Source organism: Octodon degus, unplaced genomic scaffold (assembly GCF_000260255.1).
Source record: "Octodon degus isolate 3935 unplaced genomic scaffold, OctDeg1.0 scaffold00015, whole genome shotgun sequence".
Taxonomy (NCBI): domain Eukaryota; kingdom Metazoa; phylum Chordata; class Mammalia; order Rodentia; family Octodontidae; genus Octodon; species Octodon degus.
Window position 1 is genome coordinate 11,943,537 of NW_004524591.1, and position 21,456 is coordinate 11,964,992.

Here is a 21,456-nt window from a genome sequence, read left to right on the forward strand (position 1 = left end):
CTGTACTGTGACTCTATCCCACCCCCTCTGCCCTTTGCTTGGTTTGTTCTAGCTTTTCTGTCTTATTACATGACTCGAAAGCTCACAGCAGCCAAAACAGGTATGAATTAGTTCATTTCTTGTTTGATCATTTGAAATATGAACTCTTCTGTTAAGGCTCTTCTCAGTAAGAATATTCTCTCCCCCTCCCAAAGCAGCCCAGCTGGTGGTCTAACTCCTGGGTACCTTTCTGATGGAGGCCCCATCAGCTATGCCACCCCCCTCTTCACAGTGGGCTGCTCACGGCTCCAGTGTGCCTATTTCATTTTTTATATTCTGTCTATATCTGACTGCTGAGTACAGAAAAGTCTGTCACATAGCATTCGCTCAAGTTGAACCCAAAAACTTTGGTGGAGAGAGTGTATTTTTAATGGTAAAAATATTTCATTTTTTATTCAGAGTCATTTCTCTATATAACATTTTTAAATACAATTCCCATCTTTTTTCTTTTAGCTGCTCAAAAACAATTTTCCTAATCCATAAGCCTTTTCTTGTTAGTCATATATTAAAACCCACCCAAACACACACACACATACACACACACACCTGAATCTTTTTTCAAAGAATATATACAATATCTATAGGAGATAAACTGATAATGTAAATATTAGATATCATTCCAGTCAGAATCTTCTGTTTCCATGGATCATTCATTCCATGATAAGAACAACTGTCTGACACTAAACATGCCAGTCCAGCACACCCTCCTTTGTCTCTTGTAAGGAAATAAAACCCACCCAATCCACAGAAGGTGGGGGATGGGGATGGCAAGGAGGGGAAGTATGAATATGCAAATTGGATGCCTTAGGCAGGGAAAACACTTCATGATTGTGGAAATTACTGTTTTCCCTTGGTTATTCCTGCTAGTGTGATTATCAGGAATTTAACTTTATGTTTCTGTTAGCATCCTATTCTGTGGGCTAGGATAGAGACCAGTACCATAAATAATTCAAAAGCATGGAGCTATATGGAAAAGATGTGTGAATATATTTTATTTCCCTGAGGACAGAGATAGTCTTACAGCAGGAATGGAGCTGGGCAGTGTCCTTGGAACATTACTCCTTGGAACATTAATGTCTATTTTCTCATGTAACTGGCATTTATATGGAAGTTTTCACCCAAAACAGCCTCACCTTCAGAATTCACTGCCCATTTTAGAATCCACCGGCTGAATTAAAAAAAAAAAAATTTTTCCCCAACAAAATGCAGTCTAAAATTTAGGTCTATTTGTTCTCTCTCCTTCCACGCCAGTCACAGAGGACCCTGACCCCAGAAGCTCTTGCCTCAGCCAATGTGATACCCCATTCCTGGGGTCTCTGCCTGCCATGCAGTCCTGGGCTACTTTCCAGTCAGCCTTGCTGAGGGGCAGCCCCCATTGTATCAGTCTCTTGTTGACCGACTTTCAAAGGATTCTTTCTTCCTGCATTCAGATGAAATTCAAGATCCTGTACGGCTTGGTTGCATCTTCCTTTGGACACCAGTCTCCCAGAGACTCCCTGCAAATACTCCTCCATGCCTGCCAGATGGAGGAGGAGGCTGTCTCACCGGGCCACAGGCTCTGCCTCTCTCCAGATCGCCCTCCATGGACAGAGTGCTCTCTTGACCTCTTGGCTGTCAAATCCCACCCACAATTCAGATCTTCAAAGGGCAGTTTTATCATCAGGCTCCTTGACCCCTGGGAGGAGCTTTCCCTCCTCTAAAGCCCTCAGTAGAATGACAGCTCACAGGAGGTCTCCCTCACCATTCTCTTCTCAGCAGCAGGCTGAGCTGCCAAGTAATCTCTCAGACTACACGCTGCTCCAACCCAGGCCCAGGCGGGTGTGGACTCGGCTGGTTTCCTCATAATTCCTTATACAGACATGTACATATACAAATGGTGCACATATAATGAACCATCAGTACGTATGTCCTGAATGTGCTACACTGTCATCTACAGTCAGCTTTCCATGTTTTCTTGTTTCCCATCAGTGGATCCAGACAATCGCAGCTCTTGCACTATATATGAAATATAGTCCATGGAGGGCAATCCCTGGAGACCTATGAGATTGTGTCAGTACTGATCATATAGATTCTTTTCTTGTTATTACACTATAACCAACCCAGTGCCCAACTATTTCCATAGCATTTATACAGTGTAGATAGTATAAGTAATCTAGAGAGGATTTAAAATATACAGGAGGATGTGTATATTTGGTAGAGTCTCACTACACAGCTCAGGCTCCTAGTGATCCTCCTGTTTTCAGCCTCTACAGTGCTGGGGTTACAGGCATGCGCCACCACACCTGGTCTTGAAGGCCGGCTCAGTGCACCTAGAGGTGGGACTGGTGCGGGGTGTGGTGCCAGGGATCAAATCCCGTCCGTGCGCTTGCCTAAGCAGGTGCTTAGTCTGCTGAGCTATTTCGCCAGCCCCCACACTTCGGTTTTCCAATCCTTCTTACCATGGAGGAGGGCAGTAGAATGACACTAATGTACTTTCTCAAGGAGACGTGAGCATGAGCACTAGTCACTGCCAGAAACTTACTGGGCTGCGATTTTGATGAACTTTTTCACCAGCTGCACTCGCTTGCCCAGCTGGCTGCAAAGCAGGATCTCCGTGGCCACCCACAGCTGGACTTGATTGCATCTCTGGAGCAGGAGGCTGAGGTTTACGGTGTGCTCCCCGCTTCCCTGTCTGCTGAAGGTGAAGTAGATCAGCTCTTGCTGAAAGAAAATGTATTCATTCCAGGGTTTATTTTTAGTGCATCAGGTCAAGCTGACACAAAATTCAGGCCATTTGTAAGAGCTGCCTCAGGAAGCCATTCCCATATCATTAACATGCTAACAGGAAACATAGCAAACAATAGTATACTAAACTCAAAAAGATTATTCTTCAGTTTTAAAGATGCCTTATTCTATAATGTTCACCTAGAATACTCATGTTAAAAAATTCTTTTTTTTTTTTTTTTTTTCAGAATGTAAGAACAACTTTCCAGGAAAATGTAAAATATCCAAAAGCTTAAATCAAGGCCAAACAGACTTCCAAATCCATTTTTTGTGGAAAACCCACGTGAGACTGAGCTCTAGCATTACTAGTATTTGTTAAAGTGCTCATCAGACCCAACAGTCACCAAATTTTAGTGTGAAGGAGAAAAACCCGGAGGACTGTTAGAGCGCAGCAGGCTGGACCCAGCCCTCCTTTCTGATCAGTAGGTCTGCAGGGGAGCCTGAAAAACAATCCTTTCTTCCCCTTCCCTTCTCCTCCCCTTCCCTTCTTTCCCCCTCCCTTACGCTTGCTCTTTTTTCTCATTGTGGTCCTTTGTTTTCACACACAGGCCCACTGTGGTGTGCAGGCGTGTGTTGAACTTGTAGAATGTTACCCTCCTGATAACTGGGGATCCACATGGGATCCCACCACCATGCATGGCTAGGAAAATCTGTTGAGTATAGCAAGCTTCCAGGTGGTGTTGGTAATGGGGCCTGGTTAATCGCCCCTTGAAAATCACCAAGAGAAGATATAGGAGAAGTGAAACAGAAAGGAACATAAGATGAAGGGCTGGGTCCAATAATTTACCAATACAGGCCAGACCACAACTCTATCCACCAATGGCAGAATAAATGCAACATATTCATTCACGAGGCTGTAACATTTTTTGGCCTCTGACTCCTAGGAGACTTTCTGCCAGCCAAATTTACTCATTGTTAGCATTTCCCCCTGAATCTATTGTTCAAAATGTGTGATCTGTCTTCGAGGAAGAAGTTGGTGAACAGAAAAATTTGAAAATAACCAGAATTTACCAAAAAAATATTTTGAGTCTCATAGCACAGCTTAAATTTATGAAATGTTAAGTCAATGGATAAATATGCGTATGTGTACACACATACATATAAATGATTCTGATGTAACTATTATAAACATCATAAAAACCAGAAATATGAATATCAAAGGTAAATTTGTTCTTTAATCTCTGAGCATCACGTATATATATGTCACAGGCCCATATAAATCTATAAAAATCCAGCAGGCCCACACTAATTTATATAATAAGCAGCATTATACAAGCGCTAGGAATCTAATACAGTAGGATCAGACACTCTGATTTCCCTAGGAAGGGGTCAGACTTCCAATATATTTCAAGTCCCCAAATATCTCTTGGGCCACGCTAACCCTAGCATAACTGCCTGACCACACAAATAATTACCTTGAAGAATGTGTGGTTAAAATAGCATTAGTGCTTTTAAGCTTTTCATTCCCTACTTACCTCATGAATTGAATTAAAGAGGCTCCAATCAAAATTCATTAATTCCAGAGCAAGATCCCAAGTGTTCATTCCCAAAATCCTCATCGACCTTTGCTGTGATTCCTCATTTTCAGCAAAAGGGTTCTAAGTGGACAGGAGCAAAAAGATCCTTTCTAAGTCTGAATGTTTTACAGACCAGCAGATGCCTGCAGAAAGGCACTAGAAGTCCAGATTAGAAAACTAATCTTTCCCAAGTGCACTGAATATTTTCCCTGGTCTGCTCACCAGCCGTGAGTTATAGCCAATTTAGGGACTAGTCTTGGAAATAGGAGAAAGTGATCAATGATATTTCACTGAATTAGCCAGCCCTCCCCCTGGAGCTTGCACCCACCCACCTTCAAATCTGATTATAAAACACTGCCCTGGCAGACAGCATAATGAAAGCGAAAGCTCTGCAATCACTTTGGCTTCTGGTAAGAATTAATGTGCCAGCAGGGTTAGCGTAAAAACAAACAAAAGAAATGTCACAGTGCGCTTCAATAAAGACAGACATGGCTTTTACAGGAAATACGTCTAATACGTCTCATCTCAGCCACATATTTACAAATTTTATTAACACACCTGTGGAAAGTGAAAAAAAATTAACATAAAAAGAGAAAGCTACTTCATTTATACCCCACGGCAGCTGGTAAGTACTGACTGCTTTCCCCCCTGCGTGACGGAGCCTGGCCGCTGTGAGGCTGCGCTAGTGCTTCCTCAATAACGTGGCGTGGAAGGATTAAATGCCAACACAGCTTTACACCTGTCATCACTGTTAGAGTTATGAAGGAGTAACTTGGCACTTTCCCAAAGTACTTGATATTTTCTAATTAAAATACAAATTCTCCCATTTGAGGGACTGGACTCAAATAGCTAATGACTGCAAAGCAAAAAGAAAAGGGTTTTGCAGACAATTAAGTGGCATGGTAGGATGAAGGGGCACATCTCAGTGGTCACAGTGATCCCTGCTTCTAACTTGAAACATAAATCATTTGAATTTTAAAAGTGTCCCTTGGTGGCCAGGGAGACGGCTCAGGGGAATAAGCACTTCCCTGGCAAGTGCAAGGGCCTGAGCTCAATCCCCGGTTCCACCAAAAAAAAAAAAAAAAAAAAAAAGTTTCCCACTCACTAATGAAAACATTTCCTAATTTTAAAAACATGTGGCATGACTTTCACAGAGCTTTCCCAGAGAACTGATTCTCCTCAGAGCAGGTCTGGGCACAAGCCGCCTCCATTCCCAGTGTGGGCCTTACTGTGGAGCTCCGAAGGCCCTACACAAGAGACCTCCAGACAGCGCTGAGATGTCTGTTTGGCTTTCTGGGCCTCTTACCTTTTCCAAAATGTGCCCTTTATCTTGGTAGCTCAAAGGTTTCTACTCTCCTGGCCAAGAACACTTCATGGTTCTTTTTTTTTTTTTTTTTTTTCCGAACGGGGGATTGAACTCAGGCCCTTGCGCTTGCCAGGGAAGTGCTTATTCCACTGAGCCATCTCCCCAGCCCACTTCATGGTTCTTTATTCCGATCTTTCATGGTGGTAACTGCTGATTGCTAAGGTTTGCTGATATGAAGGTGCTAGTGGGTACATGCGCTTTCACGTGTGATTCAGTATTCTATTTTGATTGAAAGATTCTAGGGATGAGACGCCTAATCAGTGACTCCCATGGGGACACATGAGGCAGTGTTTAAAGCTGCTGGGGGAGACACCAAAGGGCGGGATGGAGATGGAGTCTGGCTCCTTTTAGAGCCATCTGCACAGCACCTCTGTATTCCACTGAGCTGGGCACAGAGCAGCCTTCGACCCCCCAAAGCCTGCCCTAGAGAGTGGGAGAAGCCAGCCACAACCAAGCCCTGGGAGCAGCAGGAGGAGGCTGGGAGGTGGAGGGTGGGGAATGAGGACAATTAGAGTGTTGCCCCTCTACCCCAAGGAGCCCCACAGCTTGTCCTCCTCCATGTGGAGGGGTAAAATCAACCCCCTGCTTTACTCATAAATGCTGTGGTTTATCTCATTTCCCTGAAGATTTTCCACAGACCTGTGACCCACAGGAGGACAGAACTGGACAGGTCCAACTAAAGCAGAGGGTTCCCTCTCCATTTCTTCCTCCTCATCAACAAATCAAAGGAACGTGCAGGGGCTTCTGAGGGAAGCAACATGAGATTCAAAGCCCGGCATGCACCCTTGCTTGCCTGCAGGAAGCTAGGCAAAGTTTCCCTGTCTTTCTAAACCTCACAGGGACACTGGAGGTGGTACATGAGAGACTATGAATTAGCCAGCACACGCACACCTAGTAATACAGATAAGTGACAGTGATTAACATTGTTCTCATACTTGCAAGCTTGTAGATAATTTTACATAAAATATTTTAGTAAATCAATTTTAGCCCATATGGTATGATGATCCTTCAATTACAGTATATGTACAACAGGAGCCAGCTAGGCAGACCCACTCCATGAGGAATCCAAGGCAGGGAGGAGAAGAGGCCCTGCTTCTGGAAGACTGGATCCCACTGTTAGAGCCTCTGCTCCTTCCCGATGCAGACAGGTGTTGACAGGGCCTATCTTTCAGAAAGCAATCACAAGACTGAGATCCAAAGGCAGAAAAACAACAAGGTCCATTCAAGCATAACTATTCTTCAAATTGAAATTGAAATTAACTTAAAGGATTGAGTTTTATGTTTCATCACACTCAAAAGGGGCATCTGATGCCCCAGGATTATGATCTCATCTTACACAGGGAAGGCTGGTAATTCACTCTGTCTTCAGGGACATGGAATACCCAGAGTACATCAACTGGAATGGGTCTCTTTCCTCTCAAATCTACCTACAGTGCCTTTCTCAGCTTGATCTCCTTATATGCAACAAAAAGAAGAAACTGAATTAAAATTCCAGGAGAACGAGTCATTTTTCAAGTCCCTTATTTCAAGGAGTCAGAAGGAAGCAAGGGTAGCTGGGCATGGTGACACATCGCTGGAATTCCAGCACTCTGGGAGGCTGAGGCAAGAGGATGAAAGTTTGAGCTTGCCTTGGCTGGTTAGTAACTAGCAAAAATCTGCCTCAAAATCAAACAAACAAGCTAAAGAAAACAAAACCAGCAAGATCCTGCCTCAGATAAATCAAACAAATAAAACAAAGCAAAATAAAAGGTCAGGGATGCAACTCATCCACATACATGCACTGATCCTGATGTTTGTGTATTTTCAGCATGAGGTTAGAGATCCTTACCAAAGTGTCCGCCAGGTCTTTCCGGTAGACATATATCCGACCCGATGTTTCAAGGGATTTGGAGATGGCCAAGTCATTTGACTGAAGCTCATGCTTTTCTTTAATCACCAAAAAAAGAAAAAAGGTTTGAAAAGTAAGAAACATAAGCAGGTCTACACAATACACAGAGTAAAACTTGCACAAGCAAAGTGTTGATAAGCACAGTAAATAGGATTTAAATGGAAGTAATTCAGTTCGGCACACTATTATTTGATGCTAAAGGTAACCTGGGCATTGCTACTTGGAACCACAGTGAAGCCCTCTTGAGGGCTCCTATAATGTTTAATCATTTTTTAGAATGACAGTTTAAGGAAGAAGGCAAAACTTACCCCTCATCTTATCTTTCCAAAAGAGCCACACACAAATATTTGCAATTATGTATAAGCAAACATTCATACTTGTTCAGACACATATAAGCATTCACAGTCTCTCCAGATACAGCTTTGTACTCTGCTTCACTACAGGCACTTATGCAGTTATCAAAATTATTTATATCATCATGGTTAATTGGTTATGTAACAGTCTATTACGCCATCATTTAATCTTTTCTCTACTGTTGGACATTTAATGGCTTCCAATTATTTTGGTCATATAAACTAAACAGCATGAAATATGTTAAATACTAACTAGCACAAGCCAGGCATATGATAAGTACTTGATTAATTGATTCTATCATTGTAGTGATCTCAAAATATATTGCTGAGGTCAGTATTTTTGTGTATAAATCCTTATCTGCTTATAGATGGTTTTCTTAAGAGAAATTCCCAATCCTGAAATTACCGAGTTGAGAGAAATGAGTAATTTTGAAGTTTTTGCTATAGTAAAGTGTTTTCTAATTCTTTTCTTAGAAAATAAATCCATACATTTTCCTAAAAGTAAATAGATATCTTGTATACTGACCAACCCTGATTATTACTTTGCGTAAACTTGCTACTTTACTAAAACGAACAAAAGTCTCTGTATTTTGTATTTCTTTTTCTAAACTGGGATTTGAGGAGCTAGGAATGGTGGTGCACACCTATCCACTGAGCGTTTGGGAGGCTGAAGCAGGAAGATCAGCATGAGTTTGAGGCCAGCCAGAGATACCTAGTGAGTTCAGCCTGCATCATAAAGCGAGACCCTGTCTCAGAACATCAGAAAAAAGAGAAAGACAGACAGACAGACAGACAGACAGACAGACAGACAGACTTAAACTTAGGTACTTTGTACTGTTATTATTCGCCCTTTTTGTTTTGGTAGAGGGTCTCCTTAAGTTGTTAAGTTGACCAGGCTGCCCTTGAACTTACAATGCTGCCTCAGCCTCCCAGAGTGCTGTGCTGCCAGGTGTGAACCTCTATGCCCGGTTCTATTTTGTAGTTCCTGTCCATTAGTAAGGGTGACTATTTCCTGCATATTATTCTTTTGGTTGTTTTTGTTTGTTTTGTTGTTTTTTTGGTTTGGTTTGATACAGTGTCTCATTATGTAGTTCACAATGGCCTTGAACTTACTATGCAACCAAGGCTGGACTTGAACTCACAGCAATCTTCCTGCCTCAGCCACCCAAGATCTGGGATTATAGGTGTGTGCCACAACACCCAGCTTTGCATTCTCTTCTTCTATTTCACTTCTCTTACTGCACATTTCTCTTGTCCTTTGACTTCTTAAAAAAAGCTCTTTGAAGCCCTCTAATACTACAATAGCTTTCATCACAGACAATGCTCTCCTCCAAAACACAAATGTACACAGGAATACCCTAAAGAAAACTAGAGTTTATTCCACTGTGATATAATCAAGTTCTCCTAAGGCAGCCCTTCAGTAATCCAGTATGACTGGGAAATGCAGTGTTCTACATACCTTTGACATAGTCACAACACAGAAAACACTATAGAAACAGAATACACACACACACAGACACAGACACACACACATTCACACTTGCATACAAAAATCTCTTGGGCCCTTTAGAAGCACAAATTATGTCTATTCCTAACACATACCTACAGTGGTTCTGCTAAGATCTGTGACTCTTCTCTTGGGCCTAGAAATGTCCAGTAGGTAAAAGTATAACAAAGCTTGACCTTCACCTTGTTTATTTTTTTAATCTTTATTTATTTATTTGGTACAGGGTCTTGCTAAGCAGCCTGGACTCATAGTGATCCTCCTGTCTCAGCCTCCTCAGTGCTGGGATTATAGACATGTACCACCAACCCCAGTTTCAGTGGCCTGCCTGGAGCATCCAGGGTTCCAGAGCCAGCATGGAATGTAGTACTGGGAATTGAACCCAGGTCCTTATGCTTGCCAAGCAAGTGCTTAGACCGCTGAGCTATCTCCCTAGCCCCTTAACCTTCACTTTGTGAAACTCTGGCTAAATCCTGGAGTTTCCACCTAAAAGTTTGGAAAACAAGTTTATTAGCCCTAAAGTGACTTAAGCTATCATACTATCTTTTAAAGTCAAGAGCAATTACTCCCAGCAGTCTCCATTGTCCTAAATCTATGGTTACCTCAGATTTCTTCAGAGCCCCACAAGACTAAGACTGCCTCAGGTCATGAGGATTCCTCTCCTAGCAGCCCAATTTCCCCTTACATCTGATGGTTCAATCTGAGACTGTTGAAGCCCCTGCAGTCCCCCCACCAACCACCAGTACAACAGTGTCAGACTATAGACAACTTTGGTCAGTGGTCTCCCATAGCTGGTTCTGAAGTTTTTTTCAGGTTTATTAACATACTATAAAAGATTGAAATTAAATTTTAACCTCCGAATAGGTAAAAATGGGTAGTGGGTAGGTTATTGCTGTGATAGACTACACACATGCCTCCCCTTACAGGAGAGCTAGAAAACTATAAAAGCTGAGACTAGTTCTGCTTCTTTTAGAACAACCCACAGAGGCCACTAACATTTCCATCTTTAAACCTTTTTTGACAAAAAGAACAAATCTCACCATTTCATTCTGAAGTGGTAGTGAAATAGTACTTATGAAAAATTATGCAACCAGAGGGAGGAATACCTTAAGCTCTGTTTTAATTTTCTTTAATTAAAACATTGTTTTGGAGATAATAAAATGCAGGCAGAAAGCTCTTTACAGACGGAAAAAAAAAAACAACCAGTGCATGGAAAATGATGGCATGTTTCCAAATCTGTGGGATAACTCAGGAGATAAGCTGACACTTCCTGTGCTGATTAGCAGTGGATCTATACTCAGCAGAACACGTGCCCACTCTGATGAATCTAATTTAATGGAGCATGAAAATGGTCCTTCACAGCCACCAAATAGATAGTGGGTACTGAGAGAGCCCTGCTGAAGTTGCCAGGTTCTGAGGGGCCCTGGACTAACTGAAATCAACTCCTTAGCCACATGGGTCTCGGGGTGGTCCAACATTGATGCGAGTCCCTTGCTCCTCCAGTACCTCCTAACTCAGCAAAGACCCAGCAGTCACTATCCGCAGTAGTAGTATCATCAGAGACACATGCTGGCTCTGATGAAGGTCCATACTATTTAAAATCACTGAATGTTTTTGGTCACTCGAAAATTAAATACAAAATCAATTTATCATATTGATCTGAAATACATTACTGAAAATGTACCAACTTCCTGATCAAGATTCTTCAGGTCTAAATGTTTCTCCTACTCTTGCCTCACACATGCTTAACCACTGCTCTACTACCGAGTTATACCCCTAACCCTGAATAATGGTGGATGGGATGTGCAGTGAGCGTTCTTGGGCCTGAGGTCAAGGGCTCCACTTGTGCATGAAATCGATGTGCTCGCAGGAGCATTCTACCTGCCTGTGAGCACCAAAGCAGTAGGTGCAAAATTCCGCTACATAATATTGTAATGGGGCCTATACTCTGGGGTGCATCTTCCACCAGCGCATAAAAAGAATGGCACCATTTATCGCCCCGTTCTCCTCCCAGGTTAATTCACTGAGGACTTCTTCCATTTGTCCACTACTGAGGCTCCATCACTTTCTTGGTGTTTTCCTCAGGGTTAATGAGATATTAAATAAAGATCGCAAGCCAAAAAGGAGGCCAGCGACACTGAGATCTGACAGGCCCCAGTGAAAGTGAAGAGGTCTGTTCAGGCCGCACAGATCAATAGCGTCAGCTTGTAATCTGTGTGATCTTATTCAAAAACAGACAATAAAGCTTTCTCTGAGGACAAATAAGCCCCAGCGGAAGGAGAGCTTTTACCAGTTCTCCCTCTCCATGTCTACCTGAAGGAACAGTGCCCCGGGAGCTTTGGCTCATTGTGCATTTCCCTTTCTTCCAGTGGGGAGTCTATTAAATTGTCAGCCAGCAATATGACTAGTTCAAGGCCATCTTGATTCTTTTTTTTCCCCCTCTCTCCAGTAATTTCATCCTTTAGCAATTTCCCAAGTTCATTTAAATATGAAAATGGAAGGCTTATCTAGAGTGCAAAATACAAAAAAGCACTTTATAAGCTATAATGCATTTCCAAACACGGGCATGACTCTCTATTCAGTTCTTGGGGAGGAAATTCAATATCCGGCAGTACCCCACTGTTGTCATGGAAACACCTCTGGTAGGCAGCTTCTTATTGTTACTGTGGTCATCCAGCTGTGGGCTCAGAAGGGAGGTGCACTACAGTTCTTCTACAAAAATGTCAACTTTCTCTTTTTGGAGGCGACTCAGTAAAAGAATAATATTAAAAGATAGAAAATGACTTACCCCCAGAGAACGTGATGGCCACCAGAGCCAGATCCTCTTCTGTATGTTGGATTTTTTCTGCTACAACCTTCAGGATCTCCTGGGCTGTACTGGAAACCTTTGCCTTCACACTGACATAGGAGTGCTCCGTTATGTATACATGGCAAAAAACTATAAAAGTCCAAAGAATTGTTCATAAGCAGGGGGGTCTGGTCCTTTGGTGCTGACTATATGCCAAACTGAGGCACCCACCTTGCTATTCTCTTTAATACAAAGAATATGCAACTAGACATACACATTCACGTATGTACACGAGGGACAGAGGTGTCTGCCTATGAATGTTGTTTGCAAATACAGGACACATAGATACTACGAAGCTGGCAGGAAGGCACGGGTGGCAGGCAGGCTGCACATGCTGTAGGGGATGAGTCGCAGCAGCGCGTGCTCCTGGCCGTAAGGCAGCGGAAACCCTGCTACACAGACTACTTCTGAATTCTTCTTTAAGAACTGCTGAGATCTCCCAAAGCAGCATATTAAAATGTCTAACTCATACATTTTTATTTCACACTCAATTTCAAGGCAGTCTCAGTGGTCTAATCAAGAACAATGCACTTGCTCTTAAATTCTCATGAACAAAGCTAAAAATCCGTCACCTGCCTGGCTTTTCTGTTTAGCTTTCTCAGACCTTTAAGAAGGACATCCCCGCCCCCACATCAACGTGGTGGTGAGCTTAGTTTCCAGAGTTCACATCCTCAGCCTTTGAAATTTCCTTTCCACTGTTTGTGATAATAATCATCACTAGGCCATTATTCTATCAGGGTGCATAGGTTCTGGAAACATTTTTCTTTTGATTTGAATAGCACAGACCGTCTTAATAGTAATGGACATCATCGATACCTTGCTTTTTACCTCAGCTACTCTGAATGTTTAGAACATCAGCTGCTTTAGAAGAAACAGTAGGATAACAGTATACTTAGATATTCTGCTCTTCTGCAGGGCAAAAAACTGAGAGTATAGCTCTTAGAGAAATTTTATGTGCAACTTAAATGGCACTACAAAAATAAATCCAAAAATGGTTTTTACAGAAATGTAAATGAGGCAAAAGCCTAACCATGAGTTGACACATACAAAGCCTCAAAGTGCACCCTCCTGGCAGGTGGGTGACAGCCGCTGCTTGGTTTCATGGGTGTGTCTCTAAAACAATAGCTTCCGACAAATAATTACTTTATTGTTTGTCAAGAGACTTGTGAGGGATGGAAAAAAAAGATTTTCTTCCCTCTATATAAAAATGCAATTTTTGAGCAAGGCAAAAGTCCCAGCCTGCAAAGCATAGAGTAAATCTGTAGCTTGCTTAATAGACTGATGAGCAAAAACAAAGCCCAGGGGCCCTCAGATACTTAGCGTCTTCCAAGCTCAGCTTGGAAAACAAGACAATTAAATTATAAGATAAATGGGCAAGAGAGGTCAGCAATTAACAAATTAGGAGGTAAGATAATTTTGTTTCCTCTTTCACTTGGGGTAGATGTCCTTCATAGGACACAGCAGAGCCCATCCATCGGCAGCGGTGTTCATAAACACCACAGAAAAGGAAGGAAAGCCTGTGATATTTTATATTTTAATGATTAAGAAATTGCGCAAATATCAAATGTTTATACTTTGAATTTCAACACATGGAGATGAGTAAAAAGACAACCTCAAATCCATACCAGCATGAACATTTTTTCAATTCACTATATTTCAGCTTTGCCTTGACTCAATCCTTAGCCAGCTAGCAGGAAACCACTGCTGTCATTTTGGTATTGGTATAAATGTTCACACTGAAAAGTACACCAGCACCCAAAGGTGGCAGAACAGCCATCTTCCCTGTATTGAATGAACATCTGTGATCATGGCAGGCCAGGATCCCCTTCCTCTAACAAGCAGTGAGTAGTGAGGACACACCGGAAGTGTGGCACAGCCTGCCTGGGAAGAATTTCTACCATATACCCTTCTTTTCATTATTCTCTCTGAGATTTCTTCTCTAAATCTCAGGGACTGAGTCAGCCAAAACCCCACACACTGGCTTTCGTGGCTTTCCCAGTTAGCTGCAGGCAAAGGGTTAACAGAACTGGGGAGTTAGAAAGAAGGTTCAGGAAAGACAAGGCTGAGTTTCTAGTTTATTTTGCACCTCTGCCCCAGAACACAAGAGGGCTCTTTGCATCCTCTGCTTTCCAAACTAAATGCATTCTTGGTTGTGGGGCCACTATTATAAGACCTAAGATGACTGTAATCTCAGAGCAAGAAAAGGAAAACCATCCTATTTGATACTGAATGTCTGTCAGAGTGGGAAAACAGAAGTGACAGCTAACCACCCGCTGATGTGTTCCTAGTGGGCGGAGACAGTGACCATCTATCAGTCTAGCCACCCCAAATCTTGCTTCAACTCCTACTCACTTTCCTCTGTTTCAGCCACAGTTGCTCTGTGCTGGAGCCAGTTCTCCTTAAGACTGAATTGGTGGAAAAGGGCTTTATTCTGTGAGAAGGTAGAAAGAGAACAATGAATGAATGTTCCTGCCCTTTGAAAAACCATAGCTGCCTACAACATGTTCCAAGAGAGCTAGCCAATTTTTTTAAAAAAATATGAAATCCACCCATCCAATCTTAGAGAAATATACTGGGAGTAGCCTCCATTAATAAATGGGAAGGTAGAGATCTGGGCCCAGGAATGGGCCCTGGCCAAGGTCAGCAGCGGGCAAAGGCTTCTGTAGCGATTCCCTCCCATGTGCCAGAGGGTACCCCCACATGTCTCTCTGCTGGCTGTTGCCAACCTCCCCAGACCTCTGGAGACATGGTTTGCCCAAGCCAATATTACCCTCCAAAGCACAGTTACCACAATCCGAGCTTCTGTCTTTTATATTTTTCACAGAAGCAACTGCGAAATCCTTTCATACTCGTAATGTAGTACACGACCTTTCTTAAAAGAAATAGGTGCACTGGGGCTGGAGATATAGCTCAGGGGCACAGCATTTGTCTGGCAATCATGAGGTTGTGAGTTTGATTCCCAGTACAAAAAAAAAAAAAAAAAAAAAAAAAGAAAGAAAAAGAAAAAAACAAACAAAAGAATGCATTGTTTATTGCAATTACCTATCTTCTACAAAACTTGGGCCTAGGGGCTGGGGAGATGGCTCAGTATAATAAGCTCTTGCATGGCAAATGCCAAGGACCTGAGTTCAATTCCCAGTTCTGCCATAAAAACAAAACAAACAAATAAACAAAAACCCAAACTTGGGCCTGACACTGCATTGCTGTTTCTCCCTTATCAAGTTGCACAGGCACATGCTCACACTTGCCACCACCACTCTTTCATGTTGAGAGAACAACCTTTTCCTTACATAAATTTCTTATACTTATAAGTCAAGATCCTCATTTAGATTTTCAGCACACACTTTGTAAACTTCACATTGTTATGATTCTAGAGACAGCAGGGAAGATCCAAGGCTTCAAAATACACCACAAAATATGTGTATCACAAAGTCAAGGTAGACTGCTAAAATCAGATATGCACCCCACAGCGAGACTGTGGCAGAGCAAGAAAGCGCAGCCAGCGTCAGCCCCAGGTTCTCCGTGATGCCTTTCGAAGCTTTAGGCAGATTCATTTTAATTATGAAGAAATGCCAGCTTGGGCAGGCCAAGGTTTCCACACCAGGTCACCCCACTTCAGATACAGAAGGGTCTGCCTACCTTCCTTTGAGGTGAATATTCGTCTACAGTGCTGAAAAGAAAAAGTTAAGGAGTTAGTCTTTTACTCAAACTCAGACTGATGCTATTATTTTCATGGGAGACTAATTTTCAGGCAATGGGCAGAGGACTTTCTTCTTTTACAAAAGATAAAACACCTGCTCCTTAGGAAGCTGAGGCAAAGGTATCATAACTTTGAGGCTGGCCTGTATAACTCAGTGAGACCCTGTTTTAAGATAAAAGCAGAATATAAAGGAGTAGAAATGTAGCTCAGTTCTAGAGTGTTGACCTACCATGTGTAAGGACCTGGTTCATTGCCCCCAACATACACACCCCCCCCAAAACACAGTGTTATAGGCAGCTGATTTAGATAGAAATACTATAGAAAATCAGATAGGGCTAAGCCCTCATAGGACCCAATATGGAAGGCAAGATACCTTGCAACTGTGGGAGAGACAGGCACCTCCTCATGGGCCAGACTTCAAGGCACAAGATTAAACAAATGCAGCCACATACCTCCCTAGGGATAGACATCAGGCACTGAGATTCTAAAGAGGTATCAATCACCTTGCAAAAGCCAGGAAGTCACTACCCCAATCCTCTACAGGAAAAGCCCCTGTTCTGGATTCATGCTCACTTGCTGGGTGACTCCTTCCCCATTTGATCCTGATTTAATCAATTTTACCTGAGCTATTGTGCTTGTAATCTTACTGGTTGACCATAATTTCGTCCCATCTTATGCCCTTCCAGCGATCTCCCATGTGTTCCACCTTAAATCCGCCTTACCTCATGGTTTTGCTTTATAATAATCCTTAAAAAAGGCAGATTACTTGGCAATCTACTCAGGTGCCTCTGTCCCTCTCTCAGACAGAAGCTTTCTTTCCCCCAATAAATAAATTTTGCTCTTAACCTCCTTTGTTCCTAAAATTCATTCTTCAGTTTTAGAGAACATGAACTTGTCCCAGGTATCTTTCAGGTTGGGAATTTGATTCCCTTTTATCATTAGTATTCACTAATTTAACATATATATTAGTAATATATAAGTTTATATATGTTTAATATATAATTCACTAGTTTAATATATATATATATATATATATATATATATATTAACATACTAGTCTAACATATATATATACAATGTCAAAGGTGATTTGTATATATACATCACCTTTGACATTGGGCTCTGAATTTCCAATAAACCAAGAAAAAAAAGCTACCTATTTAACTGGTATATTGTGCTTCCTTCCCACAAAAAGTAAAGTCAAGAATGGATAGAGAAATTGGATTTATTAAATCTATGGAAACTCAGTCAACAGAAATAAAGTTTTGGTTTTTTACTAGCAATATTTAGTAGACAGAAATGTTTTTCCTCATACAATGGAGGATTTCATGCTGAAATCCTTCAGCATGTTTTCCAGGATATGTCTCCATGGGGAATAAATGAAGAATGTCCTGCGGGTCCATCTTTGGTCAGAGCTGGTTCCCACTGCTAAGCACCTTAGGAAGTCCTGGCCCACTTGTGACGGAACCTGCCCTGGGGCATTTTCATACATCATTAGGTTAGCCACAAACTGCAGACACCTAATCTTGCACTCAGAAAAGAAAAAAACACTTTCTCTTTTATTCGTACAATGGGGCTAGGCAAAAATGTGATGAACAACACATCTGAAGTTCAAATTTTCTTCTGGAACATAAGAGTTGTTCACAGTTTTATATCCCAAAAGGAAGAATCATGGAATCCTCTTTTTTTCAACAGTACCCTTGATTGAAACCTGGGCCTCTTGATAACTAGTCCCCTGCTCTACCACTGAGTTACACTGCTAGTGCAATCATTTCTAAATGTAATTTTGATCTGGTATTTCTCAGTCTAAGTTTTCGATAGACTGTATTCAATTCTACTGATGTATTTAATACACAAGTCTGCTTTATAGCATAAAGCAACTTCCACAGGAGAGGTGATTTTGATTTAAACACTGTGTTTCCTCCCTGCTTTTTGCTTCATATTTGTAACATTCATCTGTAACTGTTCTCTAACTTGTATGTGATTTTTAAATGTCTAAATATACAATTTTGAGGGCTGAATGAAAGCTTATAAATAGTTTGCTTGCTCCCTTAGACAGATTTTTACTTTGCAACAAGGACTCTACTAAAATTAAATATGGACTTAAATCTCAAATCAGTAATCTCAAAGGGCTGAGAAAGCAGTTTTTCTGAGAACTGCGTTTATGACGGCTGAAACCATTGACAAAAACTTTCCCAGTTAATATAAAGTAGTACACTGTAAGTCACAAAACAACGTTCCCTCAGATGAACTCTTGAAACTATACCTGAAAACCAAATGACGACTTCGTGTTTTCAGTTGCTAAAACTAATAAGGAATGTCAACGGTCAAACCAAGGAAAATCACGTGCAGTGAAGCTGCAAGATTAGGAGCGTTGTTTATGGGATGCTTGGACTTGCCCAGAGTCAGCAAGGTAATGGCTTTCTTTAATCTTTCTAAATTGATAAGAAATCTCAGGGAACTCATAAAATTGAGTTTTTGAGATGTCCCATGATTCATTGGGGTTTATTCATAAGACTTTTCTTCCTTTTCCATAGATAAAGCTACAAGCCCCAAAATTAATATGTAGAGTTAAATAATAATCTGTTAAATAATTGTTTCTTTACACCCAGGTTGTTATGGCCCAGTTTACTTAAACCATGTAAAACAGAATTCAGTAAGCTTAATGTAGTGCTCTTTCATTTTGAGATTTAAAAATACACCATTGACTACTGGATAAGTTAAGGAAGCAAGATGAATTCCAGAGTTAAAAATGCTCCAGACCACTGAGGGCAGTGGTGCAAGCCTGTAACCCCACCACGCGGGGAGGGTGAAGTGCAAGGAGTGCAAGTTCAAGCACAGCCTGGGCAATTTACAGATATTTTGTCTCAAAAATTAAAGAGGGCTGGGTATGCACTTCTGCATGAAGGTACTGGGTTCAATTCCAACTACTGCAAAACAAGTAAGAAAACGTAACCAATGATACAAAAAAACCCCCCAAAACCCAAAACAACATATTCAAAATCAACTTTATGCATGGTATTCCAGTGAGAAAAATTAAACACTTACTGACGACGATGCATTCCAAGGATCTTTTGAAATTCTTTTAACTCTTTTTCAAGTATTGGATATTCATAGACATCATCCAGTACATTCCGATATATGGTCTGGAAGAGACAGACGGCAGCCGAACTAGCTTAATGTCCATTTTGTAAGGATTAAGATTAAGACAGTGCTGGTGATGCAGCTCTTGGCAGAACACATGGGCAGCATGTGTGAAGTCAAGGGTTCAATCCTGAGAACCGCAATCAACCAAAGATTCAGAAACCAGTTAGCCTGCTCAATGAAATACGGTGGAATCCAAGACAACGTATGGAGTGAATCTTAGCCACTCAATCAATTCCTTAGAGTGCTTAGGTAGGGAATGTTGGAAGGAGATCCTGTTGCCTCCTCAAAGCACCTACACCAGCTGGGCATGGCGGCACATGACTATCATCCCAGCACTTGGGAAGCTGAGGCAGGAGGGGGCCATGAGTTTGAGGACAGCCTGGGCTACACAGTGAGTTCAAGGCCAGACTGAACTGCAAAGCAAGACCCCATTTAAACAAAAAAAAAAAAATGTGTGCCTACTTTATATCTTAAAAAACAATCATTTGGAAAGATGATTGTTTCTGATTGGTTGGTTGTGGTTCTGAGGATTAATCAGCTGCCTTGGAAATGACATTGGTTCAAACAAAATGTTGGTTAAACCATTTTTTCACTAGATGTCTCAACATTACATTGTAAGTAATTTCCTTCATGACAGATAGAAGTTTAGGCAATTGCTTATTCTGAAATAGATCTCTTCTTAGCTAGAATTCCATGCCAGCCTATATATTAATCTGCACACTCACTATGGTTTTGGGAGTCAAAGGAATACCTGTCTACCCCAGAAAAATGCCTGAGTTAAAACTAAATTGCTAGCTCAGCAGACTAAAGCGCCTGCTTACGCCAAGCACAGAGGATAGGTTTGTTCCCTGGCGTGCTGTGCCAGCCCTGCCCCCGGTAGGCGCTGACCTGGTGATTGAGACTAGGTGTGGTGATGTGTGCCTACAATCCCAGCAGTTGGGAGGGTGAAAATGGGAGAATCACTAGGACAGTGATTCTATGTAGTGAGACCCTGTAGACCCTGTACCAAATACATAAAAAATAAAATAAAATAAAATAAAGCTACATTGGAGCCTATTAATGGTTAGGAAAAGGAATCAATTTATTTAATTTTAAATGTAAATTTAGATTTTCTTTACAAATTGCTTAAAATTCTCAAAGTATATCATATTCTTAATTTATATACTATATGTGGTCAATGTACTTTCTTCTTTTATTTCTTTTTCCTTGTTGTACTGGGGACTGAACCCTGAGCCTTTGCGTAAGCTACATCATCAGCCTTCACCCCCACCACTTTTTTATATTTTTGGTAAAGGGTCTCACTATGCAGCTCAGACTCAGAGTGACCGTCCTTTCAGCCACCCCAGCTCTGGGATTGCAGGCATGTGCCACCACACCTGGTCTTGGTGGCTGGCTCAGTACACCCAGGGTTGGGGTCAGCTCAGCATGTAGTGTCAGAGACAGAACCCCAGTCCCTACACTTGCCTGAGCAGGTGCTTAGTCCACTGAGCTATCTCACCAGCATCCACACCACTTTTTGGAGATAGAGTTTTATTAAGTCCTTAAATTAATCTATGTAGACTTGAACTCATAATCATCCTGCTTTAGGCTTCCAGAGTGCTGGGATTACAGGCATGCACTGCCATACCTGGCTGGTTAATGTAATTTTTTAAATGATTATACTTTATACAAATATTGTACATGTATATAAGACTAGTTTAAAGCTATAATAAATTTGTTATATTAAATAGTATTAATATAATACTATTATATTAATACTATTTCCTTCTGTATTTTTTTATAGTAAAATATTTAAAAATTTAAAAAAGTTTCCTGGGCCGGGGAGATGGCTCAATGGAAAAAGCGCTTCCCTGGCAAGTGCAAGGGCCTGAGTTCAATCCCCAGTTCCAAAACATAAAAAATAAATAAATAAATGAATAAATAAAAAAACTTCCCATATAGGGAAAGTAAAATTTAAATATGTAGGGACTATCAGGCCTCAGAAATAAAACAGTGCATTTGTGCTTTCTCCAAATAGCGAGTTGACTCTCAAAAAAAATTGAATGACTGTTCTCTACAAATGAGAATTACAACATATAGAACTGAAAAACGCATTGCCTGGTATCAAAGATTATCTGGAAGTATCAGTTTACCTTTAAAAACATTTTTGAATGTTCATCCTCATGAAGCCAGTCTTTGTACAGAGCAATCCACTGAGAAACCAGATGCAAGACTTTACGTTTCCTACGAGGAACATCTGAATTTTCTTCTTTGCCTTGATACTTTTTAGCAGAATAGGTGCAAATGGTTAAGAAAGAACATTACGCTGTTGAAATATTTTGGAAAGACACA

At 41.4% G+C, this 21,456-nt stretch overlaps 1 protein-coding gene across 1 annotated transcript in view; it reads right to left on the reverse strand.

The window, feature by feature from the left end:
• Window positions 1-21,456, reverse strand: part of Rapgef5 (Rap guanine nucleotide exchange factor 5) — a 234,306-nt gene that overhangs the window by 24,848 nt on the left and 188,002 nt on the right. The window contains exons 13-20 of the mRNA XM_004626459.2: window positions 21,258-21,402; window positions 19,027-19,124; window positions 15,918-15,948; window positions 14,631-14,709; window positions 12,219-12,368; window positions 7,514-7,611; window positions 4,278-4,400; window positions 2,561-2,739 (exon numbers count right to left, since the gene is read on the reverse strand). Of these exons, the coding sequence (XP_004626516.2) occupies window positions 2,561-2,739; window positions 4,278-4,400; window positions 7,514-7,611; window positions 12,219-12,368; window positions 14,631-14,709; window positions 15,918-15,948; window positions 19,027-19,124; window positions 21,258-21,402 (903 nt within the window). The remainder of the gene's footprint in view (window positions 1-2,560; window positions 2,740-4,277; window positions 4,401-7,513; window positions 7,612-12,218; window positions 12,369-14,630; window positions 14,710-15,917; window positions 15,949-19,026; window positions 19,125-21,257; window positions 21,403-21,456) is intronic.